The 14,848-nt window shown below is 40.8% G+C and overlaps 1 protein-coding gene across 4 annotated transcripts in view; it reads left to right on the top strand.

Annotated features, from left to right (window-relative positions):
- The window catches only part of MTR (5-methyltetrahydrofolate-homocysteine methyltransferase), a 102,965-nt gene that overhangs the window by 51,575 nt on the left and 36,542 nt on the right, over positions 1-14,848 (top strand). For all 4 annotated transcript variants that reach the window (XM_001914916.6, XM_070228822.1, XM_023646964.2 and 1 more), the window contains 6 exons: positions 2,280-2,459; positions 4,779-4,895; positions 5,194-5,334; positions 11,209-11,298; positions 12,365-12,517; positions 14,612-14,719. In XM_001914916.6, the coding sequence (XP_001914951.2) occupies positions 2,280-2,459; positions 4,779-4,895; positions 5,194-5,334; positions 11,209-11,298; positions 12,365-12,517; positions 14,612-14,719 (789 nt within the window). The remainder of the gene's footprint in view (positions 1-2,279; positions 2,460-4,778; positions 4,896-5,193; positions 5,335-11,208; positions 11,299-12,364; positions 12,518-14,611; positions 14,720-14,848) is intronic.

The raw sequence follows: 14,848 nt of genomic DNA, 5'->3' as shown, positions 1-14,848 counted from the left end.
TGCTAGGTGCTACGAGAAGAGTTTGACAAGGGCCTCATCCTTATGGAGCTGATGATGAGGATTCAATGCTGGCCTTACAAATGAATTCCTGTCCTGTGAGGACCCTCCTGCTTGTTGCACGTGCAGGGCTGCCTTCTGGTACACAGCTAGACACCAGCCCCTGCCCCCATGCGTAACATACTGAGTCTGCCAAACTCAGCCAGATGTCATTCATAGCTCAGAGAGAAAGCACCAGGACCTTGATTTCTTGACCTACCAGCCAACTAGGTTACTAAGAAATACTAGCAGCACTGGTAGCCCCAAACCCCTGTGCCTTCTCCTTAGTGAGCTTAGCTGGGTCATGGACCTAGAACCTAGAACTCTGTTTGGCCCTCTGGTAAACTAAAGTCCAAGACTAAAGGCAGCTCTGGGTGTCCTGCTTTTGACTGCTTTCTTGTGGGCCCACATCTTGGTCTTAACCTTAACTTTATCACTCTAGCTGAAGGAAGAAGTAAGTTGTTGAAGAAATGCAGTTAAGGAAGATGAGAGCTTGCCACCTTCTCTAAAGCCTGGAGCAGTGGGGGCCGCAGAGCCCACTCCTTGTCTCCCTGTCCCTCAGCCCCGGGGCCTGCTAAGTCATGGGGGTACTTCCCCAGCAGGAGGTGAACTCTGACCCCACCAAATGCAGGAAGCAGGGAGAGATGAGAAACCAGGGAGACCAGCTGAAAAAGAATACCAAAGTAGGTAAAGCAATCAAAAGCCCACATCTAAGAGTGAGTTCTTTTCATAATTTCCCCACCACTCCTTTCTCTCTCTGGAAGATGGGGCCTCTCTAAGTTTCCTTGAGCTGTGTCAGTGTCCGTGTCCCTCATCTCTGCATTTGTCTGGAGAGCTCCCTCTAGAGGTCACGATCTGTGAGATCAGGAACTGATTCTTTAACACACTTAGTGCTCACCTCCAGCCAAGGATGTCCTCCCTCAAAGTCGTCAGCTTGGAAGAGACTCAACACTTAATTCACTGGTGTTGGCCATTTTTCAAGAACATTTTCCACATTTATTCAGAATTGTATGTGGCTTATTTTTTTGGAATCACTGTAGTGATAGTGTTCATTTTTTCTTCAGAGGAGATTTGATTTTTGATAACAACCAGAAATCATTCAGCATGTAGTTTCTTGAACAAGCCCTGCGTTGAGGTTGTAAACTTGATCTGAAGACAGTTTCCATGACAGAGTTCAGAAATGCTTTGAGTGAAACCACCATCCATTCATTCATTGAACAAATAATGTTGGGTACAGCTCTGACAGGCATTGCTCTAGGCACTGGGGATACAGCAAGACTGACATTCCAGCAAGTTGACAAATTAATAATAAATAATAAAACAAGGAACAAAAAATAGTTAACAAGTTGCCAAATAGATAGAATTTCTGGAAAGAGATGCGATGAAGAAGGGAGGAAGCAGGAGAGGTGGTAGTGGGGCTGATTTAGAGAGGATGATTAAGGAAGCCTTCTCTGAAAAAGGATATTTGGGCAGAGGCCTGACTGATGTGCATAAAAAGCCATGTCGCAGTGTGTTCTAGGCAGTGGCGGCAATTAGTAGAAAGGCTCTGAGATAGGACAAGCTTGTTGGGTTTCAAGAACATCAAAGGAGCAGTGTAGGGAGAGTCGAGTCGACAAGGGGCAGATGAGAGGAAATAAAATTGGAGATGTATGCCCTGAGTTTCAGGGTGATGGGAAGCCTTCCTGGATTCAGGGTTTTGCTTTCTAGGGTCACTGTTTTGAAGAGTAACGCTAATTTAATTTATATTAGTGACTTAAAGTGTGCGTGTTAACTAGCTAGTGTCGTGGTGGGTGGAGATGGGGAATAAATGCGTGTCTCTGCAGAATGTTGGAAGAGCCAAGAAAGCTATGGCAGTGTTGCCTGGGTGATAGGTTAAGACACTGCAGGCAGGCCAAGAAAGGAGAAACACTTATTTTTTAATTTGTTCTTTAGTTTTATGTGAATTTTTATCGTGTCTGTGTTTTTGAGAAGCCTGTTTATTAATATACCATATACACGTGTGTAAGATTTGATTTTTACAGAAGCAGTGTAGCTGTTGTGCTGATGAAACCACAAAGGGATCTGTAGACCAATTCCTCCTCTGAGATCATTTGATAAGTGTTTAGAGACTGCTTGGCATTTGGATTTCTATGAAGTCCAAGCATTGATACTTAAGAGCTTTTGGCAAGTGAAATGTGCTTCTGTTTGTATAGATAACACTTCATTTTTCTATTTCGAATTACATCTTTTGCTGCCTTCCCCAGGCGACAGAAACAGACACCAAAACTAGAGTGTGCACCCGGGCCTACCATCTACTTGTGAAAAAACTGGGCTTTAATCCAAATGACATCATCTTTGACCCTAATATCCTCACCATTGGTACTGGGATGGAAGAACACAATTTGTATGCTGTTAATTTTATCCATGCAACAAAAGCCATTAAAGTAAGTATAGGCATTTTCTCTCTTCTATCCAAAACATTGCTCAAATTTATCACGTGGCTCCAGTGAATAGTTTCAGCTAACATATATCTATTTATTGGCTGGGAATGTTGGCATTCTTGTTCTTACATAGTAAATTGGTTTTCTGAAATTTAGGGGCCTTTATTATTTTTGCTTTATATGTTACTTTAAACTGTGAAGTATAACACACACACTGGAGAATATATTAAAAATAGAGTCTAGTAAGTAATTAATTATAAAGCATATAATAGCTTTCACTTGCGTCCTGACATAGACTATAGCTAGTGTGCCCATGACTCTCCCTTTCTGATTACAACCCTCATTCTAAATTTTATGAAATAACCATCATCCTGAGTTTTATGATATTTTGTTTGCTCTTCTTCATAATTTCATTAGTTATATATGTACAGTAAATCTGAATTACCCATGGATTTTGTATTTACGAATTCATCTACTTGCTAAAATTTATTTGCGACCCCAAAATCAATGCTCGTGCTGCTTTTGAGTCATTCACGGACATACCCATGTACAGAATGATGAAAAATTTAAGTGGCCTGACCCACATGTTCTCAGATAAAGTCAACAAGTACATGCTTTGCCTTCTTGTTTCAGCTTTCATTCTGTAAACGTGTCTTTTTCATGGTCTAGTTAGTACCATGTTTTTCACATTTTTGAGCTTTTTCTTGGTGATTTCTCTGTTTAAATGGCCCCAAAGCATAGTGCTGAAGTGCTGTCTAGTGTTCCTAAGTACAAGAAGGCTGTGATGTGCCTTATGGAGGAAATACTTTTGTTAACATAAGCTTCGTTTAGACATGAGGTATAGTGCTGTTGGCTGTGAGCTTGATGTTAATGAATAAACAATATATATTAGACAAGGTGTCTTTAAACAGAGACACACATAAAATAAGGTAATATAATGATCAGTTGATAAAAATTTGGTGACCAGAGGCTAACAGGAACCTAACCCTGTATTTCCCCCAGGAGCAGTGGTTTTCAGTATTCCTGATTCAGTGTTCATGGTGACTTAACAGAAAATAATAACTACCATAAATAATGGGAATCGACTGTATAAACAGTATAATTTTGCCTGTTTTGAGCTTAATGTAGACATAGTCTTTTTTTTTTAAAGATTGGCGCCTGAGCTAACATCTGTTGCCAATCTTCTTTTTCTTTTTTTTTCTTCTTCTTCTTCTCCCCAAAGTGCCCCAATACATAGTTGTATTTTCTAGTTGTGAGTGCCTCTGATTGTGCTAAGCGGGATGCCGCCTCAGCATGGCCTGATGAGTGGTGCCATGTCCATGCCCAGGATCTAAACCAGTGAAACCCTGGGCCACTGAAGTGGAGCGTGTGAACCTAACCACTCGGCCATGGGGCCGGCCCCTAAGCAGAGTCTTAGAACTCTTATGCCTTCTTTCCTTACCTGACTTCATTTTAAAGATTCATCTGTGTTGTTACAGCTGTACTTGTTCCTTTTTATTAATATATAATATTCTCTCGTGTAACTATACCACAATTAACCATTCTATTGTTGATAGATAATTTGGTTGGTTTCCAGTTTTTGGACATGATGAGCAATGCTGCTATGAGCAGTCTTGTATATGTATCTTGGGCTGATTTTCTCTATAGCGTATGCCCAGAAGTGGAATGGTTGGGTCATAGTAGTAGATAGTGGAAGCTGTCTCCCTAAATGCTTGATCTAGTTCGTACTTTAACGAACAGTAAGCATGAGTTCCTGTTGTTCCACATGCATGCTGCAGCTTGACATTGTCAAAAGGTGTGGTGGAAATTCCCTCCTGTCCTTTTATAATTGGTTGATTTTATAATGAACTAGGGAGTTTGTTCATTTAGGTTATAGAAGCCTTCTAGTAGCTTGTGCTTTCAGTGAATGACAGGCTTCTGTCTGTCTCTGTCTTTCAGTCTCTCTCTCTGTCTCTCTCTCTCTCAGTGTTGTCTGTCTCTGTCTCTTTCTGTCTCTGTCATTTGTCCAGCAAATATTTTATGGTGCACTCAGTGTGTTTTGTGCCTTATCATGGTCACTGCAGAGGCATACAGAGGTAAAGCAGAATTTTTTGTTTTTGCTTAAGGAGAATAGAGTCTAGTAGGAAAAACTATTTATGAGGCAGTCCCTTTGTGACACCATAATATGGCAAATTTTGGTCTGTGTTTAGCTACCAGAAGCTCTGAATTACTTTGGACTTTATATGTTTTTTACTTTCCATTCTTATGTGTAAAGTTTAAGAGATACGACTGCTGCTTTTATCAAAATAGGAGGATCTTTTTGCCTTTTTTTTTTTTTGCCAGGAAACATTACCTGGAGCCAAAATAAGTGGAGGTCTTTCCAATTTGTCCTTCTCCTTCCGAGGAATGGAAGCCATTCGAGAAGCAATGCATGGGGTTTTCCTTTACCATGCAATCAAGGTATAGTAGAAAACCTGTTTTCCTTGTTGAAATCAGCTTTTACTTAGGGCAGGTGTTTGCAAACTTTGGCCCCCCCCCCCCCCCCACAGACTAACTCTGGCCTGCTGCCAGTTTCTGTGAATAAAGTTTTATTGGAACACAGCCATACCCACTCGCTTGTATATTGTCCATGTCTGCTTTTAGGCCAGCAGAGACTATGGCCTACAATATTTTCTATCTGGCCCCTTACAGGAAAAGTTTGCTGACCCCTCGTTTAGGGTATCACTGGAAATCCTCATTTTTCTTTTTATTGCCATAGTTTGGTATGGACATGGGGATAGTGAACGCTGGAAACCTCCCCGTATATGATGATATCCATAAGGATCTTCTTCAGCTCTGTGAAGATCTCATCTGGAATAAAGACCCTGAGGCCACTGAGAAGCTCCTACGTTATGCTCAGGTAGGGAAAAGAGTGCCCTAATGGCTGGCTTTTCCTGTCTTTGAATTTACCACTCGCTTATAGTTACTAGACCTTCACTGGCATAGAAGCAAGTATCTAATCATGTCTTTGGATCATTGAAGACTTCTACGGAGAGTTCCAGAGAAGGTGTTTTAGTTAGGGCAAGGACGGAGAAACAGGCCACACATAGGCTGTTTCATTATTCTGAACTTGTGTCTTTAAATTTATTTTATTTTATTTTATTTTTTTTTTTAAGGAAGATTAGCCCTGAGCTAACTACTGCCAGTCCTCCTCTTTTTTTTTTGCTGAGGAAGCCTGGCCCTGAGCTAACATTGTGCCCATCTTCCTCTATTTTATATGTGGGATGCCTACCACAGCATGGCTTGCCAAGCGGTCCCATGTCTGCACCTGGGATCCGAACCGGCGAACCCCGGGCCGCCGAGAAGCGGAATGCGCGCACTTAACCGCTGCGCCACCGGGCCGGCCCCTAAATTTATTTTAAAATGTAAAATTGATTTTTCTCATACCAAAGTAACACATATTAATTCTAGAAAATTTACAAAATACAGATAAGCAAAGAAGAAAATAAAATCACTCATAATCCTACCACCTTTTAGTCATGGTTTTTGTGTTTTTCGAAATGAATGTTTACTTATATGTGTACATGCACACACACACACATTTTTACAAAAATAGAACTGTACTCTGATGCTTTTTTGGTAACCTGTTTGTTAAGCAGTATACTGGAACATCTTTCCATTTTACTAGATATTTTCCTACCTCGTCATTTAAAATGTCTATTTTGGATTTCTTGCATGGCAGTGTTGTTATTACCTGGTTCCCATTGTTGTAAGTTTACATTAGTATACCTGTTTATATTAGGATCTGGTTGATCTGTGGCAAGGTTCTGCGGTTCAAGGCTTGAAGTCTGTATACATTTGATCTATAAAAATGAGAATAATTTTTAATCCAAAAATCAATTCCTTGTTTCCCACTTATTGTGTGTTGGCAGTCCTAGATACAGTAAGTATCTGTCATGGGTGCTGCTTCCTAGAATTTAGTTTAAGGAAAGATGAGATCTTTACCTCAAAAAAACTTACTTTTTGATTTGTTTCAGAAAGTCATGGCAAAGGAAGGCATTTTTCTCACAAAGCATGTTGGGAAGTGATAGAATGCTTTTATGTATATTGCCAACTTTGCTAATGTTTTCCATATTAAAATCTGAGTTTAACTCTGGCAGAAATGCTAACTTTTCCTCTTCTAACACCGAAGAGTATTAACATGTTCTGGAAGAAGGATAGGACAATGTAGGATTAACCGCATCCTTGACTGCTCAGCCTTATGAGGGGCAAGGTTGAGATTTCTGAAGCTGCTCATGTTAGCCTTCGGCTCAGCAAAGCTGATTGGCATTCAAACTGTGCCAGTGAGCACATGACTCTCCTCTCAGTTCCTTAAAAACATTTCTGGTTTCTCATGTGAACCCAGGACAAAGTGTCTCAGATCTCGGTTGTTGCAAATATAACCAAGTTCTACTTCTTAGCTCATTACTTAGGAGACAATCCCTAGATTTCTTTTTCTATTCTCATGACTGTTTCTGCTCATGTAGACAAAGTGCTCAGTCTTTTAATATTCTTCAAACATCAAGGCATGGGTAAGAAACACTATTCAGTTTTCAGTCTTAGCCTGTCTTCCACCTAGTGGGGGACCCTCCACTAATAACTGACTAGGACAGGGTTCTGTTGAAAGGCAGAAGGGCATCATAGCTGGTATAATCGTGAAGTTATGCCAGAGAGCTCTTAATTAACCCGTAAAAAGATGTGCAATTTCATCTTTTCCTCCACTGTCCGGATGAGATAGTTCTCTCACTTAGGAAAGATGGGGCTCCTTATTTGTAAGACTGTTCTCATTTAAGGTTTTCTTGGCTTTGTATTTACCAGTCGTTCTTTTTGGCCTGTGATCACTTTTAGCATTTGTTTACAAGTTGTTTCTGTATATCATGCTGAGCTGCCAAGAGGTTTTGCCCCCAGGACACAGCCAAATTGAGGGAAATCTTAATAGCAATTGCAAGAGCTTAAACAATCCATCGTATAAGAAATTGCCTCCCTCTTAATGTAACCACAAGGACTTATTACAAGCCATTGACCCCTCTGTCAAGTAGGCTAACTCTCTACATTCAAGGTGACTTCTGTTACCGTTAAAGGAATTAATAATCAAAACAGGTATACTTTAATAACTCCCAGGAGTCACCGGCTCTGTAGCAATTCCTCAGGATACACCAAGTGCAAATGGAGCATGCAAAGCAGGAATATTAGAAGGCAAATAAGGGATGAGGAACTTATTTTCTTTATAAGAGAATGATTATCTCTTTTTCTTATTAAATGATGAAGTCTGCACCCAAGTTCCTGTCTGATACATTGAGAAGAGTGGAAAGAGCCCTGTGTCCGATCCTCCTAAGTAGTCTAATTCCACTTTGGGGAGTAAGGGGTTTTACTGAAAAATAATTCCCCTAATTTGACCTGTGGCAGATAAATTCTTTTTAGTAGTAAAAGTTCCAGGTGTCATGGTAAGAGATAATTCACGTGGAATTTCTTTATTAAGTACTTTGTACCCTAATAGAGGAGGTCATAACCCCTTTAGGCAGGGACTGGAAGGATCTCTGCTCTGAATAGGATAGCTTTTGAATAAGCTTGGATTGCGAGAATGTTCTTGATATTTTTCTGGAAAAAAGGTCATCTGTTCTTTGATCTGGCCTTAGGCTCTCATTGCCATTGGAGCTCACATTCTGCTTCGGCTTTCTCTCAAGGAGTTTACTTCCCTTGATGCTGGTCCGGTTTGATTTCATAAACAAAACACAGATCACCATGAGGACCCTGTGGGGCAGAAGCTACTCTAGAGCTGTGGATACAGATACAAGGAGTAGCCAGATGGACATGACAATTGATTGTTCGGTTTGCTTGGTAGTGTTTCTGAAGCATGTTGATCAGGTGGGGTAGTTTTCATTCACTGCAGCCCCAACACTTTAGTGAAATCTTCACTGGCCTTCACTGTGTCCTCATGTGCCACTATTTGTAATCACATACATACTGACCGCTCCCCACCCCATATGTGTGGCACACTGTGGTATTTTTCTGTGAACACACCAGGTCCTTTTTCCAATAGTGTGTGGAACACTCTGCCCTGTTTTTACACATCAGACTCCATCCCGCAGCAGGAATTGCCTGATTTTGTGGCTCAGAGAACAAATGGTGTTTACATGTATCAAGTGATGTGAATGTGACCTTTGAAGGACTTTTTCTGTCTTTCTTTCCTTCTTCTCTTCTCTTCTTTTCTCTTCACTTCCCTCCCTCCCTCCCTCCCCTCCTCCCTTCTTTCCTTCTTTCCTTCCTTCCTTCTTTCCTTATTTCCTTCCTTCCTTCTCTCCCTCCCTCCTTCCTTCCTTCTTTCCTTTCTCAGTGCCACACAGCTCTAGTTTTGTGTTTTCTCTTAAAGATCAGAGTATATAACTTATGAATTTTGTAATTTTTAGGGTATTTTTAATTGAGATATAGTTAACATATTATGTCAGTTTCAGATGTACAACATAATGAGTCCATATATATCTATATTGTGAAATGATCACCACAATAAGTCTAGTTAATATCCATCACCACACAGTTACAAATTTTTTTCTTGTGATGAGATCTTTTAAGATCTACTCTTAGCAACTTTCAAATATAGAGTACAGTATTGTTAACCATAGTCACCATGCTGTACATTGCATCCCCAAGACTTTTTAATTTTTTGACTACCTTCGCTCATTTTGCCCACTCCTCCAACCCCCCTGCATCTGGCAACCGCCAGTCTGTTCTGTGTATCGATGAGTTCGGTTGTTTTTAGATTCCACATACAAGGAAATCATATGGTATTTATCTTTCTCTCTCTGACTTATTTCACTTAGCACAATACCCACAAGCTCCATCCGTGTTGTTGCAAATGGCAGAATTTTCTTCTTTCTGGCTGAAGAACATTCCATTATGTGTGGGCAGTTAGGTTATTCCCATGTCTCAGATATTTTAAATAATGCTGCAAATAATTCTTTTTAAATTACATTTTCTTTAGGTTTTTTGATATGCAAGAAAGCCCTTGTGTTGTCATAATTTCAGTTACAGCCCCAGCCCTGAATCTTGGCTTTTGCCCCAAGTCCTTCCTTCTCTTCTTACACGTTGTTTCTTAGTTGATGCCTTTATGTTTATCCTTTCCTTCCCCTCCTGTTACCAGCACTGCAGTCCAGGCCTTCATCATGGACTATTAAAACATTCTCCTCCTTTTTGGGTTCTCTTTAAAATACTTCTTTGAATGTTACTCTGCAGCTTCTGAACTTTGAATTCTGCCCTCCACCCCACAATTGCCTGGAAGGTTAAATCTAAACTCCATAGCGTGGATTTGTGGCGCTCTGTGACTCGGCCTCTGCTATCCTGCACAAACGTTGCTCCAGGCATCACTAAAACATTCAGCTAATATTTACTGAATTCTTGTTTTGTGCACTTTACTGAACTTGGAGGATCTAGCTAGTAAGAGAGCTGTGTCCCTACAGAGCCTCGAGTTTAGTGAGACATGCAAAAATATATGGAGGCAATTCTGATCCACTGTGGTAAGTGCTATGATAGGGGAAATACAGGATGCTATGAGAATGCTTCAGAGGGACACTGAACCCAAAGGTAGAGGTGGTCGGGGAAAGCTTCCCAGAAGTGATGGGTCAGGTGAGCCCTGAAAGTTCAATAGGAGTTTGCTAGGCTAAGGTTTGGGGTTGGAGAGCAGTGCTGGTGGTCCCTGCCAGGGGAGGAGTATTCGCATCTAACTGGGGCCTGGCATTGTGGTAGGTGCTGAATAAACGTATGTCAGATTAACAAATGTGAAGGCCCAGGCATGAAAGAGATGATGGGGAGTGTAAGGGACTGAAATGTTCAGGATGGCTAAGCTTGTTGGGAATCGTAGAAGATGAAGCTATAGGAGAACACCAGATAAGGGCACTGTATGGCATAGAAAGGAGTCAGTACTATATCTCAAGAACAATAGGGAACTTCGAATGAATTTTTTCACCTAGGGGCAGTTTGATCAGATTTGCGTGTTGGAAAGGTCCCCCTGGCTACGGTGCGAAAGGTGCATTGGAGATCAGGGTGACTCTGGGCTGTGGAGACCACTTATTGCTTGGACTATGAAGGTGGAATTGGGGTGGAGAGAAATGCTGAGGAGGTGTAATCATTAGGAGTAGGTGATTGATTAATTGTGAGGAACGAATAGAGTAGAGGTTCAAGAATGATACTTATTTTCTGGTTTGGGAAACTGGTGCCACTGGTTGAGATGGAGAAAACAGATAAGGTAATGCAATTCACCTTTTGTGCCATTGATCCTTGCGCTTCTGTTTCTTTGCTGAATCTGTCAGCTTCTTCAAAGTCTCTCTTCACCACCCCAGTTTGCGATAATCACTCCTTGCTCAAAATTCCTAGTCTAGTTTGTATTATCTACTAGTCTGTATCGTCTGCTCATTCGACCCTCAGCACATGTTTTCTCTTGTGGCTCTCTTTTCTTTGTATATTTTCCACCTCCCTTGTGATAGGACAAAGTCCTTGGGAACATAGTTCATGTCCTGCACTTCTGAGTGTGCCCACCTCCAGGGTGATGTCTGACCTAGTTTCACTACATCTTTTCTACATATATTTGTGGGTAGTCCTTGTTGAAAGCTTTAAAAACTCATCAGATGTGTGGTATAGCTTCAGACATTTATTAAGATCTTAATTCATGCTGGATACTCTACTAGGGACTGGAAGTATTTTTGATGCCAAGTAATTCTAAGTGACCTGTTATACCCATCTCTCTGTCCTAATTTGAATTCAGACTCATGGCAAAGGAGGGAAGAAAGTCATCCAGACCGATGAGTGGAGGAATGGCCCCATTGAAGAACGCCTTGAGTATGCCCTCGTGAAGGTGAGTTGTGCGACCGCTGAGTGTGGACTGGAGGCAGGAGACTCCTCATGGTTGTCTGATGTTGATGCTGGAAGGGTGGTGCTGACAGCAGCTGGCAAAGGAGATTCCCTAAAGACCACCCCTGGGTGATTTTGCATCCCCCATCTCTGGCACATGTGACAGTGTCTAGAGACATTTTTGGTTGTCATAACTGGGGGTGGGAGGTGTTACTGGCATCCAGTGGCCAGGGATGCTTCTAAACATCCTCCAGTGCACAAGACAGGCCTGCACATCAAAGAATTTTTCAGCTCCAAATGTCAGTATTGCCAGGGTTGAGAAACGCTCTTCTAGACCAAGTTGCTGTCAGTCAGTCAACAAGCAAGTCCTGGCTCTTCTGCTGATAAGTGGAATTTTAGCCAACATAATCTCTTAGCTTCGGTTTCCTCATTTGTGAATCTGGAGAATTTCAGAGGTTTTTTTTGGCTCTGAAATTTAACTTTTAACTTCCTGGACCTTTTGAGATTCACACATTTCAGGTTGTGGAACTAGTCAGCTGCATCCAAGGCCTTGAACTGGGGACACTGAAGGATTAGGGCTTGATGAGTGAAGGCTGGATAAGTCAGTGGAGGCCTCATGGATCTGAACGTCCCATAAAAGTCCTGCCCATTGTCATTCCTCCCCTAGCCCCGTAACATACAGTGAGAAAACACTGATTTCACAGGAGATATTTATTAACGTGTAATCTGTTAAAGTGTATTTTATTGTGAATTTGAACTTTACTTGTTAGTACTCCTTCTCTCACTAACAGCTCACTTTTACCAAGTACTTACTTTGTATCAAGGAGGCCAGCTAAGCTCTTGACATAGGTTATCTCACTTAATCCTCAAAATAAACATATGAAGTAGGTACTATGTGATATTTTACTTTAGGAAACTGAAGCTTAATAAATTGTCTAAATTAGTGATTGGAGCCAGGATATGAACCCATGCAGTCTGATTCTAAAACCCTCACTCTTCAGCATTTCCATGATTCGTTCTTTGTTGGCTGTTTGGACTTCATCCAATTTTTAATGTAATTTTTTTTGTAGGGCATTGAAAAATATATTATTGAGGATACTGAGGAAGCAAGGTTAAACCAGGAGAAATATCCCCGACCCCTGAACATAATTGAAGGACCTCTGATGAATGGCATGAAAGTTGTTGGTGATCTTTTTGGAGCTGGAAAAATGTTTCTACCTCAGGTTGGCAAAAATGGGGGGGAAATTTTCACAATTGAAAGAAAAAGTCTCTTTTAATAAAATAGTAAGTCTGGGTATATTTCTCAGGTTTTAATTTTGGTAAGAGCTCAGAGGCATTGAGATCTGGTCATTCTTTCTCTAAGCATTTTTAGTACTAATGTCTGGTTTAAAAATCCGTCTTTAGGGTGATGTGGAGGTTAGAGGTCATCTGGAAATTAGCATTCTCATCTTCATGTTCTGTTCTTCTGTACTACCTCTTACCCCCAACACCTATGTCTCACCCATATTAAAATAAAATCCAAGATTAATATCAAGTTAATAATATTGATTTGATTTGACCAGCCAATATTCATCTTTAAGGATGCATATTTTGAAAAAATTATTACCATTTTTAAATAATGATATACATTAAATGTTTCAAATGAAACCAGAACTTTTTTTTTTTAAAGACTGGTGCCTGAGCTAACATCCACTGCCAATCCCTTCTCCTCTTTATTTTTCCTCTTCTCCCCAAAGCCCCTCCCCCAGTACATAGTTGTATATTCCAGCTGCAGGTCACTCTGGCTGTGCTATGCAGGACGCCGGCCCAGCATGGCCCGAGGAGTGGTGCCATGTCCATGCCCAGGATCCAAACCGGGGAAACCCGGATTGCCGAAGTGGAGCACACAAACCCAGCCACTTGGCCACAGGGCTGGCCCGAAAACCAGAACATTTATTTTGATTTATAGTAGCTGCTAACCAAATCAGTTAACAAATACTTGTTGAGCCCTCTGGGTTTGGTGCTGTGAGGCATACAAAAAGCTAAAAGGTCCAGTTCTTTTTTTTTAAAGTTTACTTATTCTATATTTAAATGTTATTTGTCCATTTTCCTTTATAATGTTCATCCTTTTTTTAAACAGCTTTATTTTATCATTACCATACAATAAACTGCACTTATTTAAAGGCTACAGTTTGATAAGTTTTAACATGTCTGCACCCGGGAAACCATCACCACATTCAGTAGAAGGAACATTTAGTTGTCCTGTCGTCGTAGTCTCCTCCAGCCTGTGACAGTTCCTCAGTCTTTGTTTTTCATGACAAAGTTATTATTTTAACTTTTTACTTTTGAGTTAGCTTGAGACTTACAGACAAATTGCAAATACAGTTTAAAAGTGTCCATATATCCCCTACCCAACTTCTTCCCCTAATGTTAACATTTTTACATGACCATCCTATAATTATCAGAACTGGGAAATTAACATTGATATAATGCTGTTAACCAAAGACCTTATTCACATTTCACCAGCTTTTCCACTACTGTTTTTTTTTGTTCCAGGATCCCACATTGTTTCTATCCTACCTTCTCTAACAGTTCCTCAGTCTTTCCTTATGACCTTGACTTTTGAAGAATACAGCACAGTTATTATGTAGACTGTCCCTCAATTTGAGTTTGTCTGATTTTTTTCTCATTTTTGGCAAGAATAACAGAGTGATGCTTGCCCTTCTCAGTGGATCATATCAGGAGGCCCGTCATGTTGTTATGACTCATTACTGGTGATGTTAACTTTCATCATTTGGTTAATGCTGTCTGCTAGGTTTCTCCTCTATAAATTTACTTATGGGGAGAAACTTTAAGAGTGCAAATATCCTGTTTCTCATCATACTTATACCAATGAATTTCAGCATACATGAATTTTGTAAAAGGCTCTGTTCTAGTTTAAGCACAAGCCTTCATTATAAGTGAATTGTAATGCTGGGGAATGAGAAGAGAAGGCTGAGAAGGGGCTCATGGTAGAGAAGCTTGAAACATGAAGGATACATATGGAACTTGGAGAAGTGATGGAGGGCCTTCTAGGCAGAGAAAAAATAATATGAAGTTCAGAGGACAGAAATTGCAATGTTTGATTTCTAGCCTTGTTTTCCTTCTGCTTTACCTCATTCACTGGCTCTCCCCACAGGGAACTCACTCCTTATCCTGCCCACTGTCAAAAGTGAACTCCAGTGTGGCTGACCTAAGGTTAAAGCATGCCGTCTTAATTTGTGCTGAAATTTCACGAGTGGCCATTAGCAACCATTCAGGTGATTTTATAAAGATGCCTGACTGTGTATTTTCCCCAGGTTATAAAGTCAGCTCGGGTTATGAAGAAGGCTGTTGGCCACCTTATTCCCTTCATGGAAAAAGAAAGAGAAGAAACCAGAGTGCTTACTGGTGCAGTAGAAGAAGAGGCAAGTCATTTTGTCCAGGCTTATGGGCCCTGTGAGGAATTGGTCCCGAAGACTGTTGCTGGGGTGGGGGTGGGGACCATGGGCTTGGCTGTCTTTGTCATTGGAGATAAATAGAGAGATGATCTACTG

This window comes from Equus caballus, chromosome 1, assembly GCF_041296265.1.
Source record: "Equus caballus isolate H_3958 breed thoroughbred chromosome 1, TB-T2T, whole genome shotgun sequence".
Classification (NCBI taxonomy): domain Eukaryota; kingdom Metazoa; phylum Chordata; class Mammalia; order Perissodactyla; family Equidae; genus Equus; species Equus caballus.
Note: the sequence above shows the minus strand (reverse complement) of the source record. Positions and strands in the feature narration are given on the sequence as shown.